This window comes from Topomyia yanbarensis, chromosome 1 (genome assembly GCF_030247195.1).
Source record: "Topomyia yanbarensis strain Yona2022 chromosome 1, ASM3024719v1, whole genome shotgun sequence".
NCBI classification, from domain to species: Eukaryota; Metazoa; Arthropoda; class Insecta; order Diptera; family Culicidae; genus Topomyia; species Topomyia yanbarensis.
The window spans coordinates 50,494,045-50,515,138 of NC_080670.1; the positions used below are offsets into that span (position 1 = coordinate 50,494,045).

The 21,094-nt window shown below is 37.2% G+C and overlaps 1 protein-coding gene across 3 annotated transcripts in view; it reads left to right on the forward strand.

Moving 5' to 3' along the window:
• LOC131677584 (protein Skeletor, isoforms B/C) overlaps nucleotides 1-21,094 on the forward strand; it is a 197,695-nt gene that overhangs the window by 170,796 nt on the left and 5,805 nt on the right. For all 3 annotated transcript variants that reach the window (XM_058957475.1, XM_058957474.1, XM_058957473.1), the window contains exon 4: nucleotides 2,429-2,540. In XM_058957475.1, the coding sequence (XP_058813458.1) occupies nucleotides 2,429-2,540 (112 nt within the window). The remainder of the gene's footprint in view (nucleotides 1-2,428; nucleotides 2,541-21,094) is intronic.

Here is a 21,094-nt window from a genome sequence, read left to right on the forward strand (position 1 = left end):
TTTTTGTTGCCCTACTATACAAACTCATATTATCATTTAAAAAAAAGTTGAGGAGAAGACAGTCAACGGCCTTGGTTGAAAGGATATCTAAATAAAGATAAAAAGTGTTTGCCTTGTCACATTAACTATGCCGAAATATTCAAATATGCTACGTAAGCCAAATGAAAAACTGATTGCTACTGGAGGTTGACAACAAAAATATATTTATGGTTGAATTCATTAGCTGTTCAAAGATATTACGACATCTACTTTCCACCTTCGTCATAAGAACGGGAAATAGCAATAGATGATTGGTGTAAAGTATTGTTGAAGAAACATGATTAGAAAGCAATCAGTCGTGATCAATGTATAAGCTTCAATAATACACAGTGTGTTTCTTCGAGCATCTATCTGTGAAATTTGAAGTACGTAATATGTAGGGTCTAGTTGAAACTAAATAGTAAACAAAATAGAAAAGCTACACAACAAAGCTTGTTGTCACTTATCATGACTTTTGTTTTCGTATCAACTTATCCTGATATGGAGTGTATCAATCTACCCTGGGTAAATTAGAACCCATAGAAATACGACGGGTTTAACTAAAACATTATGCAAAAAGTTGAGATGAAAATGTTAAAACAATTGTGTCATTAACAGACGAAAGAAAACCAAGAGAATATCTCAATGTAGCTAAGGTCCTAATGAAGATGTGCATATGTAACCTATGCGAAAAACTACTTTAATTAAGACAGAATAGCAACTTGAAATGAAATATATTGTAAAAAGGAAGACAGGTGGACTGATATTGGAAAGCAATAGTAAACGAATCACATTTCCAAGAGTTAATTTGAAAAAATGTAAAATTCGTATTTTGCTTTTTAGGTATAACGCTGAATCAAAAAGAGAGTTTTTTTTCCATTTGGACCATTTAAGAAATTGTAGATTGATATGTTAATGCCTGAAACAATACAAGTCAATATGTACAAATTCTATATTCTGCTCAGTTTACCCTTTAAAATGCTTTAGTTCAGATTTAATTTTAAAGAAATTTGGCGACTTCAGCACACATATCTATAACAATATTGTATTAGAACGTTAAAAACGTAGTACAGATAAACGTGCCCGAAGCAAACAAGTTATTATCAATATGAAACAAAAACATTATTTGATTATTTCAACGTGTTCTCTCGCTAAAATGCTTTTCAATTTATTTGAAGAATTCAGCGTGTCGCATTACTACTCTAATCATCTGGTCACTTTTATTATAAAAGCTATAACTGAACGATGGAATGAGTTTCGGTTTTTTTTTTCAATTTGTTTATTTGATAAGGCACGTATGCGTTAGCTTAAAGGTGCCATTTTTTCATTGTTTTACATTTTGAATTAAATGAGTTTCGGTTGAAACTTGAGGAAAACAAATATATCGCCCCCAAAATAATACCAGAAAAATAGATTCACTGACGAAAATCACAACTTTAATATTTGACTGCTCTACCGACCTGTTCACATGCCGAATCGTTCCAAAGTTGCACTCCTTCTCCCCACAGTAATAACTGCAACCCACAAATTGCAACATGACACATATCATCAAATACTAAAATGCCCATGAATGAACAATAATGGAGAGAAGAAAAGGATTCGCCGGCGAGATGCGATTCGAAGCACAGAAAAAGGGGTAAAAACCAATTGTCTAAAAAGCATATTCTACCGTGTGGATATTTTTTCTACTTTTACTTGATGTCGACGATGTTGATGCTGCTGTCGCTGGAGGAACCGGCAAGATTTCGAGAGCGGGGTCTGTGAAAAAGCCGGAAAATAGACCGTGAGCTATATATTTAAGAAAGGAAAAAAGGGGAAATGGCACGTCCGTTTAGCCACCATACACCGAGAAGAATCGGGCAGGATCGGCTTAAAAGGCAAATGATGAACATTAAATTTTGCTTACTTTTTAAAATGCTGCTATATACCAAACCCACCTCGGTCCTTCCTTGTTTGCAGCCGGAGCCCCGAAGCGGTGGCGGTTGAATTAAGCTGATTTCTGTGCCCTCGTTTCTCTGTGGCATTGCATTGTCTCAACAAGTCCTCGTCATCGATTTCGAAATTTATCCATAAAAGTATAGGTAGGTACCTATTCCGTCTGCTAATGTAATGAATCTTTTCCCCTGCTTTTCGAGTCAGCTAAATCTGTTTAATCTATGAAATTGAAAAACTGGAGCTCGGTTCTTCAAGATGTTTTTAGAGAAAACGTTTCCCTCGACAATAAAAAGGAGCAAAAAGGTATATGTTACACAACGGAGATTAATCTTCCATATTTGATAGAATATCGTTCCCGGTCTACCTTTTCACTCTTTGCATAATAGGATCGATTATGTGTTTCGGGCGCTTTTTTATTTATTTAACCAAAAGTCGATTACTAATTCATTCCTGTGTTTTTCTATTGCCATTACAGAGAACCGCCTGCACTGGGACAGCATGAGAACTCCGATATAATTCTGAAATTACCGATGGGTAAACGACTTCGGGATATCCGTTGGCTGTCGGTGTGGTGCAGAAGATTCACGGTAAGATTGTGCATATTTTATTTTTATTTGTACGAAATCATTCATGTCGCTATATGTGGAAATTCCATATGCTATATGGAGTAAAGTGTCTATTTTCACCATACAAAGGAGGGTGCCTCACAAATTAATTACTCGGACTGCAATCAATGGAATGCATACCAATTGACATCAACAGCTTTGCTTCGTTGTTAAGAACCCAGATAATCACACACATGCGCTAAAAAGAGTGAAATTCTCCTGTTTGAGCGCAACAAAAACTCGAATCGAATCACCCTGATACAGGCAAAAATTATCAAAAATCAGTATAAAATTTAGAGGAGACTGAATTACTGTCGCACAGTGTTTTAAAACATCATTTTCATGCTCAAAATTAATAGCGTCTAAACCGTTAACTTTCGAAGTACCTGTAGTTCAGTCGGAGAGTTTTTTTACCTTTATGATGCGCATCTATAGGAATACACCGTTCAAAGATGAAGTAGTACCTGGCGCTAAGCGAGGGTGAAGAAATCGGCCCTAAGTGATATACGAAATTTATTTTCCAAACTAATTAAGATGAAGACTTTGTGTCTTCAGCTTAATTGTAGAGTATTAGTACAAAGGAAATTTCTGAAGACACCATATACCTAATTTTAACAGTTATCAAGTTATTAAACATTTTATATAGAAAATTCTTTAAAATTTAATAACTTTTCAGCTATTCTCTTACACGCAAAAAATTTGCAGTATTCGCTGTTTTTTTTGCTGCACTTTCAACAACTGAACGTTCGGTAATCAGTTCGGAAATAGTATCAATTAGTACATTCGGTAATTCAACTTTCTGATGATCTGTCAAATGCTACCGAATAGTTTGCAATTTTCATAAATAAGTTACCGGACGTTTCCGGTACATTCACTTATTATATTATATTATATTATATTATATTATATTATATTATATTATATTATATTATATTATATTATATTATATTATATTATATTATATTATATTATATTATATTATATTATATTATATTATATTATATTATATTATATTATATTATATTATATTATATTATATTATATTATATTATATTATATTATATTATATTATATTATATTATATTATATTATATTATATTATATTATATTATATTATATTTTTTATTATATTATATTATATGAAAAGAAAAAAAACCTAAATTTAAACGTTTTTCGGACAATTTTAGGAACTATTCTAAACATATTGGGAAGAATTTTTCATTCTTCAATGCTTCAATTTGTAAATTGAAATTTTTGTTATCAGTAATTATTTATATTATCATAATAAGACACTGGAAGCAATCTTTTAATTGCAGTATATGTATAAAGGAATGCTTGCGATTATTTTTGATGATATCCACGATATCCGGTCATTTTTCACAGGCACTAGCACTGAAAATTAAACACAGCTGATCACACCAATAAACTTGTCTAAGTTACAAATGGCTACTGTTTGACCGTTCCCTTCGTATTTCAGTAATTGATAGATATATTAAAATTTATATAATCCAGTTTTACCTAATATAAAGGGTGTCCCACATAAAATTGCATCGCGAAAAAAAATTCTGTAGTAAATTACCCAGTGGACCGATCCTTTTCCAACTTTCAGACAATCAAATATAACCCATTAGTAAGCTTTTGGCATATTTATTTCGTTCAAATTCGATACCATAACCGCACGCTTGGACCTTACGCTTAACTTACAGTTCTGTACAACATCTGGCTGCAGCTTCTTCTGTACGGAAGCCCACTTTTTCTTCATGTCTTCCTCAGATCTAACCTCCTTGGGATGCTTTCGTAGGACCTGCTTCATAATTGCCCAGTATTTTTCGATGGGCCTTAGTTCCGGTGCGTTGGGGGGAGGCGGGAGTTCATGTTTTAGAGTACGAAAGTGAGCCCGTTGACTTCGTACCCCTTCAGGACAACATTTGAATAGTGGCACGAAGCTATATCCGGCCAGAAGATTGTAGGCCCCTCGTGGCCAACAGACGCTTCTGTACACAGTCCTTGAGGTAGATCTCCCCGTTTACAGTACCGGTAGTCACGAACGGCGCACTCCGTCTTCCACATGAGTACATCGCTTGCCAAATCATATATTTATTGGTTAACTTTGAAACTTTCTGCATCCTTACTTCCTCCGGAACATCAAACTTGCTGGACGGTAAAGAACAGTAGCCCCATAAGCTGCCGGAAGTCCGCCTTGAGGTAAGTCTCATCATCCATGATGAGACGATGAGGCTTCGTCAACATCTGGGTATACAGTTTCCGGGCCCGTGACTTTCCGACCGTATTTTACCGTTCGTCACGATTTGGAGCCATCTGCACTTTGTATGTATGCAGTCCCTCCCGGTCATCGACTCTCTGAACGAAACATGGACAGATTCAACTTTTGAGCCACATCCCTGACCATTGGGATTCCGCTTAAATGCTTTTACCACACGCTTGTGATCCATTCTGACCGCATTTCTCTTTCTGTTCGATGCTCAGAGTTTGGTAGTAATGTTAAATCACACGACTCACCGTTGACTGCACGATTCCGAGTTGTTTTACGATGTCCCAATGAGGAGGATTTTCCAAGTGCTTGTGCAAACTCAATTCGCGACGTTGCTTTTAGGGTCACGCCATTTTTTTAAATTTTCCAAAAACTGACAAAGATAAAAATACAATGTGAACAAGCTACTTTTCTACCCAAATTTTCAAGAGAAAATTTCCAATGGGTTATTTTCTACAGCGTTTTTTCCGTGGTGTAGTGTGGGACACCCTTCATTGTCTTTTTTTTCTCAGCATTCAGCAAAACAATTCTTATTTGTTGAATTTGAAACGATATTCCAAATTTTGTAATATTTTTAGGGTTCCACCTTATTTAAGGCATTAAAGAGCAAAAAGAAACAATATTCGGAGTGTCCCGGTTTTGACAAACAATTCAGCCATTATATGAAAGAAAAAACCTAGTACTTTCAGTATCTTATAATGTTGTGTGCTCCCTTTTGCTTCTTAACGGGCTATGTAAGGTAGATCTAACCCTATAAATATCGTAAATGAAGATTTCGACTGTAATGGTGTATATAAATTTTCTTTTAACGACTTTATCAGTCTTTTGAAAAACTATAGAACGAATTTTAATGTTTGTCCGACGTTTCGATGCTTTTGGGCATCATCTTCGGGGGAATCTAGTTTATAATTTTTGCACTATAAATGCTACCGCCAACTTGCCCCGTGTGCGTTACCGCCAACTTACCCCAACCGCATATTTTATTAAAAAAAAGGATTTTAAAAATTACTTTTGGTATGAATTGGTATAATATCTATACGGACACACTATCGAAAAATATAACCGTTCGTGGAATAGATTGAAAACCACCTTAAATAACACAAAATGTTTAAAATTAACAGTTATGTGTCCAACAAAAAAAACACCTTTAACAGGCCAACGAGGGTACCCGGGTACCCACAAATTGAAGTGCTCATAACTATGGCTTCCTTTAACCGACTTGAACACTTTTAGATGTTTTGGATGAACTTGTCCACTTTTTGATTCTGTAAAATAAAACCGGAAGAATGGATCTGGTTTTTAGTAATCCGGATTTTCCGGAGTAATGTTCCAGTACTAGGGTATGATTTGTAAATTTTAATAATGTCCTAGCAATATGAGTATCAAAACTCTTCAAATTGTCTCGGGAGTCTGTTTTTATTGTTACGGGACCCTATGGCAATTTAAAAAATGGAATTGGAATGGAATGGCCACTCACTGCCCCACGGGAACCTGCTCCGGAATGTCCGTTCCGGGGTCAAATCATCAAATGGTTCCAAAACCACGAGATACAGCCTACTGATGCAATGCCAAGAATTTTGAAACCCGTATTGCCAGTATTCCGTTGAAGTTCGCAAATAGTGCCCCAGCACTGGAACCTGCTTCCGGAAACCCGGATTCCCAGAAAGCGAATGAAGTAACCCGATTCATTTTTACGAAGTCCAAAAGTAGATGAGTTCCTGAATCCAAAACACCCAAAAATACCGAAATCTGTTGGATATTACCTTAGTTATGGGCATTTTAGTTTTGTGGATACCCGGATACCGACGTCGGCCTGTTACGTAGTAAAAAACCTGTTTTAATCCACCTAGCGGTGCAATTGTGCCTTTCTCATTTCTCTAAACTATGGCACGGAGGCTTTTTATGTTCAACATAATTGTGGAAATGTCCATTACATTCTTAGTACACTTTGCACTTATACACAATGGCATGCCAGCCACGAACTTGATGAGCTACGTGTCGACGGTGAAACACTTGAAACAAAAAAATATCATACTCCATTAGCCTAATCAGCATTAGATCAATGTTATCTGCTTGCTAACTCATTTTGTCATGCGGTGATGGGTATGTGAGGAGGGCGAAAGTCCCATGAACGAACGACTCCCCAGCTTAAATTGGTATGCTTTGTAATATAGTGGTAGTTTAAAGATGATGGGGTTGAAAGGGAGGGGTATGAGGTGGTGGTCTGAGGGGTGATTTAAGGAGATTTTTAAAGGAGGGGAGTGAACAGTAGAGGGGGGGGGTGTAACCCCTCTCCGTAAACCATCAACTACGCCCCTGTTAAAATCCAGAAACCTTATGCGAGTCGAAAAAAAATTGGGATTAGGTTGACGTTTTTCAGAGTGCTTGCATAACCTTTCTATATGAGAAAGGCAAAAATGTGCAAAATCCAAAAAAGTGAATCTTCGTCAAATTTTTTTCGTGTTTGCATCAAATCTCGACGTTTTATGCACCTTGAATACATTTAGCATCAAAAATAAAAATTCTATTTTTAATTTTTCCTATGGTTTTTTATGAGAAATTTCTGTGTGGCCGCACTCTGAAACCCGTAATTCCGGAACCAGAATTCCGATCGATACAAAATTCAATAGCAGCCGATGGGAAGGTTGCACCTTTCATTTGAGACTAAGTTTGGGCAAATCGGTCCAGCCATCTCTGAGAAAAATGAGTGACATTATTTGACACATACGCACATACATACACACACACATACACACACACATACACACACATACACACACACATACAGACTTTTTCCGATCTCGACGAACTGAGTCGAATGGGATATGACACTCGGCCCTCCGGGCCGGGATTAGGTTGACGTTTTTCAGAGTGATTGCATAACCTTTCTATATGAGAAAGGCAAAAAATCAGGAGCCCCTCCTCACTCCCCCTCTTACAATATCAACAATATTATTAACCCAATAGCTTGACTTAGTGAAGTTCTAAGGTGTCACAAAGTTTCAATTTCCAGCTATGGATAAAACATGGGAATTTCATTAATTGAAACTTAAAAAGGTACCCGGGTACCGTTCGGACACATAACGGTTAAGAAAATTTACAAAGTATGCTCAAAAACAAAATATCGCCCACAGCTTCTACAAAATATAATGTTTCGCAACAAAAACACATTGGACAAAACGTTTCACATTACGTGAGGTACACAACGAGAGACAGCGCTTTATGTCTAATAGAAACGGAGAAAAGGTTCCGCCAACTTACCCCAACCGCCCCAACTAGCCCCGGACTCCCCTACCGAACTAGATTATGATAAAGTATGGCTTGGAATCAAGAGGTATTACTAAAGGGCTACCTGGACGTGTTGTCAGAATTGTAATTTATAACAAAGTGTAGGGAAGAATGGGGCTAGTGGGTGTTGTTTTCAGTTTTCATTTTCTAACGGTTTGATTTGATTGCGTTGTCTTTGTTTTAATAGTTAAAAATAAGGGATACAGAAAACCCGCCAACTTACCCCGGCTCCGGAGTGAGCTGGCAATATACATGTGTACGCTAGAAAATAAGCAATCAAATGAAGATTCAATTACTTCAGGGGTTTTTGTGAAACGTGGTGAATGCTTTTCTAAGAAAACTGTATATTAAACGACATTTGCCATTATTTTTCAGTCTTATACGGTATTTTGACTTCAACGCGTACTCCATACTCAAAATCAAATTTATGAAATTCTTCAGGCGATTGGCCGAAGCAATAGTGTCCTATATTGACGAGATGTACAAGAAAAAGATTCTCTTACTTTGGAGAGAATTCTAGAAAAAAAAATTGATGGCTTTTTTGCACTGTAAATAGTACCGCCAACTTACCCCGCGTGTGTCACCGTTAACTTACCTCAACCGCACATTTTATGAAAAAGTATCAAAAAAATGACATTTGTTTGTGGATATGTGTAATATCTATAGGGGAATTATGGTTAAAACCGACACCTTAAGCTTAACACTTTTTCTAAGTTGCCACAAAACCAATAAAATTATAATTTTTATGCAGAATTCTTCTTCAGAAAATTCTTAACAAGACTTAATTTTTTCAGCGCTTCAAAAAATTAATTTCATTAAAAAATATTAGTTGTAAAACTTGGAAAACAAAGTGACTTTTTGTAAGCACTGCGGGTAAAACCGACACCCCATAGGGGTAAGATCGACACCCCCTTTAATTTATTTTCTCTCCACTTTATTAAAATCTTTATCTTTATTAAAAATGCGATATATGCGTGATTAATAAAATGTGAGTATGTATGATGCAAATATGTGCTTTTTATTGCTTCATCATGTAGTGAGGGGAAGAAAGTTCGAAAGCGTAGTACTATAAATAAGAGTATTTTATGCTATAGGATTATTTATTGATATGAGTATTTCCAAATAATCCTTGCGCACATCATTGCAACCTCCAGTGTCATTTTATTTCATAAGAGAAGATTTTCAAGCGTTCTACGTTCTGCTAATTGGATTCATTCACTTATAAGTGACACACATACACTTCTTAGTAAAACTATCTTTTTCAGATTTGATTTTTCGGACTCTGATCATCAACGATCTATTGGAGTATACATAGTATCATTGTCTCATTGTGATAAAATTCGTCTATGACAAACCAAGAGAACACTAGAAATTCGGTTTGATGACCTTTTTGCAGAAATAGCAAAAGCTTCGTTAGAATCAGATAAGTAAAAATTCCAATTTTTGATTTTTAAAGAGACTTACAAGAAATAAACACAATAAAAGTATTTCTATGTATTTCTGCTAATACTATAGTGTTCTAATAGGCTAATTGAAGTGTCACAAAGATCCCCAGTATTTTGAAATGAATTGCAACTATACACAACCATCTTAACAGGGTGTCGGTTTTACCCTAACCATAGGGTGTCGGTTTTACCCCAACAGCGCACATTTTTTTATAAAAGCAATTAAAAATATTGAATTTTTCAAACTCGTCTTCAATGCACCTAGTTGATCATAGGACAGGCCGATAATAATAGGTACTGAAAAATGGGGTGATTTGAAAAGCTTTCGTTCGGTTAAAACCTTAAAATCTACCAACGAAATTTTACATCCAGACGAGTATGAACGCTGCTGTCGAATGTTTTGTTAATTTTTATGACATTCGGCGCACTAACGTAAATCCAATTTTTCTTCAAATGCTCTAAATAAACGTACTAATAATATTGTATCATTATGAAATGAATAAAAATTTGATTTCTAGGAAAAGTTGTGGGGTGTCGGTTTTACCCACAGTGTCGGTTTTTCCCACAATTCCCCTACGGATACTGAAAACACTTTTCACGCACTATCGAAAAATATAAACGTTAGGAGAATAAATTGAAAATCACCATAAATAACACAAAATATTTAAAATTAAGAAAATTTACTTATGATGCTCGAAAAAACAATATGGCCTGCCACTTGTACAAAACAAAATGTTTTGCAACAAAACTACATTGGATAATGTGTTTCACATTACTTGAGGTACACAATGATAGGCAATGCTATATATCTAATATAAATGGAGAAAAGCGGATTCCGCCAACTAGCCCCGGGCTATGTAGGGATAGTGACGACATGTTAAACCAAGAAAAATAAAAGTTTTGGCAACAAGGAAATTTTGTGCTGACAACAATAGGTTTGTTCCAGTACCAGGAGAAACTGGAAGTACTCCGGAGCAAACAGGGAGAAAATCGTTCCTGTACTATCTTCTTCTCTTTTTTCTTCTTCTGGTGCCAAACCGGAGTAAAAAGGAGCAAGAATTTTTTGCTCCGGAGCAACAGGGAGTAACTTCCTTGTACTGGAACAAACCTAATGTTACTGCTTTAGCCTGGAGTGACTTTCCGATTATTTTTGTTTATGTTTACTTTAGCTTTAATCGATTTGCATATAACCTAAATCGCCTGATTTTGCGTGGCAATATGTAAGATACAATTAACGAAATTCCCGCTAATTTCCTGGAAAAGGAATGGAGAAATCATGTGGTGTTCTTTTGTATCGCAGCAACAACCAGCGGTTTATTAAATACTAAGCCCCCTTCGAAGTAACGGAAAATATTTTCATATACATGATATACATATACAGAAGCGACATTCAACGAACACATTGGTAGAATTAGAACAGCATCCGTAGTACATACACAGGGCCGTATCGTGCGGTTGGCCAGGTTGGCTCCTTCCAAGGGAACCAGCCTCAGGGGGGCGCTGAAATCTTGATCTGTTTTACAAACTAAGTCAGGATAAGTCATAGAATATGTCAGAAGAAGTCATAGAATATGAATAGAAATATCAACAAAGCAAACATTTTTAAGCTGAGGTCTCAGTAAAAGTGACGTTTGATAGTTTAGACTCGAACAATATTTCGCCGAAAATCAGCAAACAAATCTTACTTTGCTGAGATATCCAGTTTCTAAATTTGCTGACTACACGGCTATTGGGAAATTGCCGAGCTGAATTGAGTGTGGCACAATTCGGTGGCTCCCGGGAGGTAGCAGTAGGAAAATAATCTCGTTTTGCTTCGATATTCAGATTTTCACAATCGAGTTTGGAGTACGATCAATCTCGTAATAATCTCCATTATATGGCACATCATATATTATAATAAATAGCGTTTCACTTGTACTCTATGTTCTATCGAGTCAAATAAACCAGATCATTTTCTCACAACTGCTTCAAAAAGCACACAAGACACAAGTTCGTATAGGAAAGACTTATCACAACAGACAACGATGGGGGTACATCGTACGTGCAACATTGTAGTCCACCAACATCAATGAGTTTTTTTTTGCAAATTTCCGTCGAGTTCTTTTCATCTCATCAGCGGTTTCTGCGGTTGTCCAGAACCTCCTACACACATAATACGGCTATTTCTCCGTAGGAACAGCAATCTGCGCAAATAAATAAACAACAGGGCATATCTAAATAATGTATATGTCAATAAGAGCTATATTTTCATTCATTCTGTGGTAAGAAGACTAACCACTTTAAAGTTTCTATATATGTATTCTCTTACTACTCTACACTGATTCCGACCACTCTTGTTGAAACGATTCTTTATATTAAAGTAAAAATTTAACTACAAATGAGAGAATCCATTTATCACACTCTCTAGTATACTATAGAGGAAAATGAGAATTTTCCAACACCCTCAATCATAACCCCCATAAAAATCCCGGAGAGAAAGGCACATGCGCAGTCAACCACCACTTCCACACCAAAGTATAGAGTCGTCCTTTTCTGCCTAGCATTCAATTGAGCAAGAATTCTAACGTTATCAGCCGTTGTTTTTTAGTATGTTTTGGCATAGCTTTTCTCCGCTCCACAAAAACTCTTCCCCACGGGGAGAAGAAAAGAGTACAATACATTCCCCAAAATTAGTTCTCCCCCTCCAGGTTCCGCACCATCCATCAATTCCGGTTCGTCGGGGGGTTGAGATTTTCTTCGTTGGGGAGGAGTGAAAGATTAGATCGAATGGGATGGGAGGTAATAGGGATACGTTTGGGCAGCAACATAATGCATGCAACAGACGAAATTCAGTGTTATTACAATTAGCCATGGAGATATGCAAGTTGGCACATATAGACAAAATGGTGACGTCTTGTCGATGGGAAAATGTTCATTGTACAGAAGATTTGCTCGATTTATCAGAGTACCGTAAAACGAGGGAACTATGACCACTTTTTGTAAAGTTCACCAAAAAACATTTCTTGAAATAGTAATGCTAATAATATGATAATAATCTTAACATTGTGTATTTTTGGACCAAGTACTGGCACGGATAGATTAAAAACATTCATATTGTAAGATTTATTCTACTGGCCACACCATGAAAGAACTAACTGCATATTAATGGAAGAAAGTATTTTAGTTGTAAATTTGCATTCATTAGTTTTGTGGCAACTTTGATTAGTAAAACCTTGCAATCGCAAAGAAAAATATCGCTCCGAAATACAGTTTATTGCATAATTTCAGGTAGATTTTATAGCATAGCTGGCCAATGATAGCCAAGCGCCGTTTTGAAATACATTATTAAAAAACGCTATCGCATCCAATGCAGCACTAGAAACAACCACATCCATTTAATTTTGAGAGCGTAAATAGTAATCGAAAGCAAATCACTCATTTATCCTTTATCACTCTCAGTTAATGGTACATTATAGAAAAATGGATTTTGATTCGAAAAACACCAGAAAAATTATGGCTTAACGCAGGGCAACTGTGCGATGTTCAGAAAAAACAACATCGATTGGTATATCTTTTATGGGGCTCTTCAAGGACGTTGAATCGTGGATAGTTTAATTGTCAAAAATGGTCGTTGTTACTAAAAACTGATCAGTTATAGAGAATTGTTTTCATGTATATACAAGGAATTGTTTGAACTAATTGAATACAATCAAAAGGTCGGAATCCATTCAATAAGTATTGAAACACCCATATTGAAAATTGCGACACCCCTGAACATTTTAACATCGCCTAGAAAAAGATATATTCGTGTTGCTCTCGAAATCCTGATTATCTACATAGTTACTCTCTTCAGTAAAGTTGTTCCTAAGGCCAAGACGGTCTACCCGGTAACCATTTGAGTTAAGAATTCTGTCACTGCATGACGCTAGTATACATGTGAAGTTACGGATTTCAACTTGTATCATTTCAACACTTTAAAAAAGCACTGTTTTTGAGCGACTTAGTGGAATGTTATATTAAACAGTTTTTTATGATTTCTTTCGTTTACTCCCACATTTTTTATGAAAATGCAAAAATGCACTGTCATATCACAGATACGTATTTCGGCTACGACTTGCAGTCTCCATCAGTGTTTGTATACTGATACAAACACTGATTAAGGCTGCAAGTCATAGCCGAAATACGTACCTGTGAAATGAAAGTGCATTTTCGAATTTTCATAAAAAAATAGTGGAACTGAACGGAAGAAATCATAAAAAGTGTTTCATTTCGTTTTCCCAAGGAAACGCAATTAGAAGGTTTGTAGCTCCAAGAAAAATTATTCGGAAGGATATGACCATTGGCTTGGCAAATATTCTAATGCGGCAATCCACCGTCATATGGCACTAGTACGTAAAATAATTACAACAATAGATCTAAATACTGGTCGCAGTGGTTCATCTCCAAAAAAAATGTTAAATAATACTTTATTGAACATATTTTACTTTGCAATCTAATGACGGCGCCGGTGGTTGAGTGGTAAGCGTGACCGCCACTCATTCCAATTTGCCTGGGTGCAATTCCAGCCGAGGTCGTTGAGATTTTTCTGAGGTGAAAAAATCTGTGGTCTGTCCTTCGGAAAGGAAGTAAAGCCGTTGGTCCCCGGTCTATGAAATTGGTGGATCGATATCTAGTCCAGATAGTGAAATCAGCTCTCTGGTGTCGGTAAAGAAGAAGTGATCCAACTTCTATACTCTTACTAACAAAAATATCCTCCTCCTGTGATACTTGTACAGTGCGCAATAGTATATACGGCCTCTCTAGCAAAAGCAAGTATCGGACTAACCATTCCTTCCCTTTCCTTCCGCGATCTACGTTCGGGCCTGGCCGGCGCCGGTATTGATCAATACTTTAGGATTAACCAGGAGTTGCACATTGAAAGATGTTTCGCTACTCCCAAGCATAATTTTATCTACTTATTCTCTGTGCAACTTCAGTTAGTCCAGATCGATAACGGAGTAGCAGCCAGGGGTGGTCGCACAAGCTCAAGCTCATATTTTACTTTGCAATCTAAATTTTATATAAATTCACGACTCAACGAAGCTGTTCCGAAGAAAAAGACCATATAGATAGTATCTGTTTTACTTGGATTTTTTTCACCATATGGTGTACATACAGTTACGGACAAAACAATGAGACCACTGCGGTGCAAACATTTCTTCATGCGCCACCAACCTCCACGTTATGAATAAGATGATTTCAGTTAGCGGCAATCACTAGCACTGATGTGTCGATAAGGATTATCAACTTTGTGGCATGCAAATAATGCGATGCAAATAGAATTGACATTTTGACGGAGATATCATCCAAACGACGAGACATGATAGTAGGACCAAAAGATAAAAAGCAGAAGTTCGCATGTATTTTATTTTACACAAAAAATATCAATATCAAAATATGCTTTGATTTTCTGCCGAATCCAGAAGGTTTCCTTAAATCCAGACATTGCATTTATCACTCATAAGAGTAAATGCGTCCGGATAATTTGCCATTACGACAATAAAAACATTTTTACACGAAGAGTTATTGGCACTCACACAACTTCTCCGGATAAATTCAACGCGTTATTTCTCCGGATAAATAAATCCACCGGAGAATGAGCGAATGAGTTTATCGCTATTCATTATACCCTTTTTGCGCTCCCAGCCTCGCAACCGCTATTCCAAACCACGAAACAACAAGTCTATCGTACTTCTTTTTCACTTTTCTTGGAAGTAAAGTGTATATTTTGACACTTTTATTGATTTCCAAGAAAATAAAATATGTGAGAAGTAAAAAATTAAATAAATTTTATCGCGAAAATTATTCACACGTTATTTGTGAAGAGGAAGAATTTTGCGACTCATCTAATCTCGGAAAAGTATCCGATAGGCTTCTTCTCGCGTGAGTGAGTGAGAATTACAGAATGCCTGCTTAAATCCGTCCAACGCGGTTTCTATATTGGAAAAGTTGACTAAAGGAAGGCCCTCTTTGGGTGATTTTAAAACAGACTTTTCATAGAGACGAACAGTCGAAATCGAAACGGCCAAACGATCAATATGAATTATGTTCGAATTAATTATAGATTTCTATTTCGAACAACAATCGCAAAATTAATTAAGGTTATAAATTAAATTTATACGTTCCATTCAAAATAGGACACATTTTCGTAGCAATACATTAATTTTGCGGTAGGAGCATTTGCAACAAGTTAATAACATGGGGTGGGTACCCGATCAGAAACACATAACAGAAAAATTCAAAACTATATCTCGCATTGTTACTTGCTATAAATTTCTGTTATTTTAATTACTAACGAGACCAACATGTTACAAAAATTGTGTTCTGTATTTCATTCTGATCGGGTATAGCGTAGTTGGTAAAGCGATTGGCTTGTACACATCTCATCTGGGTTCGATTCTCAGCCCCGCACATAGGGTTGAAAATCTCAATGTCACAGCAAGGCATTTTTTCGAGATTACTCTAGATCTTGATATTTCAGAACATTATAAGACATTTTTTTTTCCAATTAATAGAGACTTTTTTCGATGTGCTATATATTAATACCAATGTATTGAGAAAACTATTTTTAGGAGCTGTGACTTGGTTTGTAAATTGTTGATTACAGTGCATTATATTCGAATAATCAGTCCATCGTGACATTTCGGATATATCCCAGATATTATCCGTCCATCTTTTCGCACATGCAAGTAACATAAAGCTGCTTTTATGATCATTTCGGACAAAGGTTTGGTAAAATGGATGTCGAACAAGATGCGTCATCACAGACCCTTTCAGTTGAAAATCATCCACATTGTACGCAGTCGGACCATATCTGATCTTCTTCGGATCAAAGATAATCCACTATGTATCCTAAAGCTTTCGAAAGAACCAGGGGCGGCGAAACACTTTAGGCCCGAGTGGGTAGAAAGCATAGGGAAGGGGTCCATTAGTAAGGATTTTTTTCCCTTTTCGCAATGCACACGCTTAAACGTTCGTTTATGCAAATGGTATTGTGGTACATCGATGTTTTCAAATGTGTGTAGTGCGAGATACATGCGTTGCTCATCTAAATTTTTGGAAATGGTTAAAAATTTCGAGTGGGTAATTACCCACTCGATTATTTTCGAGTGGTTAGTGCTACCCATACTACCCATGCTTTCCGCCGGCCCTGGAAAGAACGGACACAAAAAATTCAGCGGTGACAGATATTTTGCCCAGCTCGGCTCAGAATATATTCTGTCTTTTATAAAGGACTACCACGTCTACATACCCGCTCACAAAGTTGAGATCGACGGTGCAGTGGCCAATTCGAGTTTTCATGCGGGGATCTACTGAAGCGCAGGATTGGTTGTTTCAGGGACCCATTACTCTGGCGAGCAAAGATGAATGACAAGCGCACTGAACGGGACAAAACTATGTATCCTCTCGCAATTCGTGCCAGGTAATCTTCAGTTGTGGACATCTTTTATGCTCCCAAAACTATAGGCAGATGAGATTGCTTGCAAAGGTTTATATTTTTCTTTTGAGAGGCCGCCAAATATAACAGCTCGAGGAAACTCTGACACAAAGTCTTAGTCATTCGAGATAAAACAAGGAATTTCCAACGCTTCTACATTTCAACCAGAGATTCTACTTGGCGCAAATCTCGTTGATGGCAACTGGCAACTTGGTGATTTTGCGAAACTCTTCCCGGCATCGAGAATACTTCAGCGTAACGTAATTTGGTGAGACCTCAGTTGTACGTTACTTTGGTGTTTACATTGGGCTTCTTTTCCAGTTCGATCTTCAAACAATAATTTAATGTGTACTTGGAAATGGCACTCCTATCGTGACTTATTTTATGATTTATCCTCACATATTTTATAAAATACATCACGATTTCAACGCCCCACTAAACTTGGCACCCTTCCCGATCAGAAACACATAACAGAAATATTTCAAAACTATATCCCGCATTGTTACTTGTTATAAATTTCTGTTATTTTAACTACTATAACTACTAACGAGACCTAATTTATAACACAATATGTTACAAAAATTGTGTTCTGTTATAATCTTGTTATTTCATTCTGATCGGGTTGGCGGAGGCCAACCCGGCCAACCGCACACTACGGGCCTCATCATACCTCATAAATTTAAATTGATATCACACAGAGCGTTGCAATTATTCTTCGACATTATAGAACTGTATATAAGCTCCACCGATCCTGTACCATGACACGACACGACCAGCGAACGGGTGATCTAAGAAACAAATCAAAATACTGAAAAACTACTAGCACAGTTTCGAAAAAAATAAATCTTGCTGCATTTCACACCGTACCAGGGCAAGCGGGCACAAAGCAAAAGTTTCCTTTTATGTGTACGTTTCATAATTACTCACTAAAGTTCCTCCTTCTGAGTTTTCCTCGATGACGCTCTCGCTAGGCGTGTAATGTTGAGTCAGATGAATAGTGGGCTTGAAGCATCGGTTTCCACCCGGTGCATTCGGTTGGTCAGCTCTGCATCCAATCTAGTTACTCACACTTTTTGCTATCATTTTTTGTAGGTATTTATTTTTGTGAGCATAATACGAAGCAAAATAGTTTCCCGGGAGGAACATTGAATGAATGATAATATTCCAGAGCAAATTAGTCCATTTAGTTGAGAATTTGCACGGAAGGAAAAATGCGGTCAATTGAAATATCCTAATGAATTTTTCTCTACTAACTAAATTGAATTGGAACCGGTTTCGTTTACTTTTTGGATTGTGTTGCACAACTTGAACGATATTCAAGAAAACAATTAGAATTAAGGAAGCACGCGGAAATTTCTAATAAACATTATATATAGAATTGATTTTGAATTGCTAGTCAGTTCCAGAATTAAATAAACATTTCTTTCGACCACCTATTTTAATAGCCCCTTACCCAATTATATAACAAGAGGGTGGAAAATTAAATAAATGTCAACCGCAGTACTAGTCGCCACTTGAACTTTCAATGCACCCTAATTCAAATTTGAACTCTGGTTTTCCTTATGGCAATGAAATATTCATTGAAAAGATGTCATATCCAGATAAAAGAATCTCTATAGCTTGTCTTTCGAAAATAATTTGAGCCAACATTTCTGTGCTGCATCAATCCTTTTTATTTGAATGCGATACTCCTCTGAACTACACCACTACAAATCCTTCATGAGTATTTCAGGAGACAATTTAGATTAGGACATAAGTAACAATGAGAGATTCTCTCTGGGGTCTTTCCCTTCTGTTTATTATTCGGTCTTTTCAACATTTACTACTCAACTGTTTGCATAATATTCTAGCAAAAACCGTCAGCTTTACATATCGATGTACTTGAAAATTAGTGCAAAATATTATAATGACGTCGTAATAATTGAAAGAGTAAGTAAACAAAGAAAGGCTCTCAATGTTACTTACGTACGTCCTACGTTTTACGTTTTGCCCCTATTAGGGAGCTGGCAATTGTTTCAATTTTAAGCATAATTGAAGATGAATGTTCTATTTTGTGCATCTATTCTCACTGCATCGCCTCCTATCGACGCCTCATTGGCGTATTAAATTTCACGGCATCAAAAAAAAATTATTACATTGCGCTGACATACAGATGTGAAATAGCATTACAAAATATTTTCAGGTTTATGTTTTAGTTTGGCCGCTCTACTGATTCTCTCCTGTGAGCTGGATGTAGAAATATTATTTTGATTAGGGTAGTGTATCAAAAAGTAGTATTTAGTAGTCTTATAACACTGGGCATATTCTAGCGTTTAGCGAGTGCTTTTATAGTGAATAGATCTTTCTTGCCAGACCCAACCCCTGTTTGACTTAATTTTTAACAAAAGAGTTCATTTTTTGGAACAAAATTCTTTTGATGAGATTTCCAAAACTATTCCTTATTTTTAACATTTAAAAAAAAATTGCGAAATGCAAAAATTGTAACCCGTCAGGGTAACAATTTAGCATCAGGTGGAAATGTACCTATTCGTGCGTACTCTCTCCGTAGAGTGTATTGTTTACGTAAAATTATGCTCACCGCTGTTTCGACACCGTTCACATTTAGTCTGTAAATTTTTGTATAGTTTAACGTATAGTTTCACGGTTTTGTGCGTTCAGACAGGTGTAGTAATTTTTGTTTTATGTTTGTATATAAGAAACATAGGGTTTAGTTAGGCTACCGCTCGCATTTCGCTGCAAAAGTGGCCTGACTATGCTGTGCTATAGTGATGACAGCTATGTGGCGGTGCGTTTTTTTGGTGTTTGTTTTGTGGAGTGCGGAAGACGTCCATCGTAAAAGGGAGATAGTGACGGACCACGAGTAAGAACAGATGTCCACAATGTTTTGCTTTCGGGACAGTTTTGTGCCACCGTAACTGTGGAGTTTAGTGCGCGCGTGTGGCAGTAAAAATTCTTGTCGAAAAGTGCCGGCTTGTGTTTCGGGCACTCGTGTGTGGTGTTGGCTCACCATAGAGGGAAAGCCAACCGCAAAGGAGCGATCTCGCTTCCCCGGCTAAACGTTAAGGAGCGAACGCCCACCGTTCTCACTGTGGAGGATCAGTTAAACGAGCCAAGCTCTCCTCCATAGTTAATTGCCAAGGAGAACGAAGCAGGGCGGACAAAGGTTCCCCCTGAGAAGTTTACTGCGGTGACTTACGGGATCGTTTACGGGGAGTAGACGATCCGGCGATTCGTCGCCAACGTCGCTAGGGAGGTTCAAAAAAAGGAGCCAAGCTCACCTCCCTAGCTAAACGTCAAGGACCGCTGCCGGAGCAACCAACAGAACCCGGACGAACACGCGGCCGTTGTTGTCCCGGCCTGCCGGAAGGAAACCGCGTGCCTTCGATTCAGCAGCAGCATTGGGATCCCGCATCAGCAGCAGTTTATTTGTTTGTTTATTTTTTTTGCTGTTACGAAAACCCGAAATTCTGTAGAGGCACCTAGGCCGCCCTGAAAATAAGGATACGCTGGGCAAATAAGAACCCGAGTAGTGGGCAAACCCCTACTTACATTTACTTACAAAATGTTGAATATTTCTTTACCAATACAAGAATGGTGGGACATAAAGTATTCGTTTGGGCAGCACTGTTTTATACACCCAAAATCCGACGGGTAAGTTTCTAATACTTTTTGAGAAAGATTCTATAATATTTTTGGTAATAGATCATGCAACTGCGCATAGTGGTATTAAACCCATATTTCCGCGAAGATACTGATCGATTGAATGGCGAACTTCGGTAGATATACATGTATGTGCATCACGCAACCAAATAGTTTTCCTGTATTCTTCAACCTCGGCTATGTTCTTATGCGAGATAATTCGGGCGATTTCTGTGATTGTATTAGTACTGAGCCAAACCAGCCGGAATTGGTGTTGGAATACTGGCTAATTTCTGCCAAAATAAAGGCAGAAACCAGACTTTTAAAAAAAAAATTAAAATGAATACGATGCTTTCTACCGGACATTCGCCTTGGGTTCCAGATACCTGGTTCCGATTTAAGCCCAGAGCCAGATTCAGGATCGGGAACAGATCGC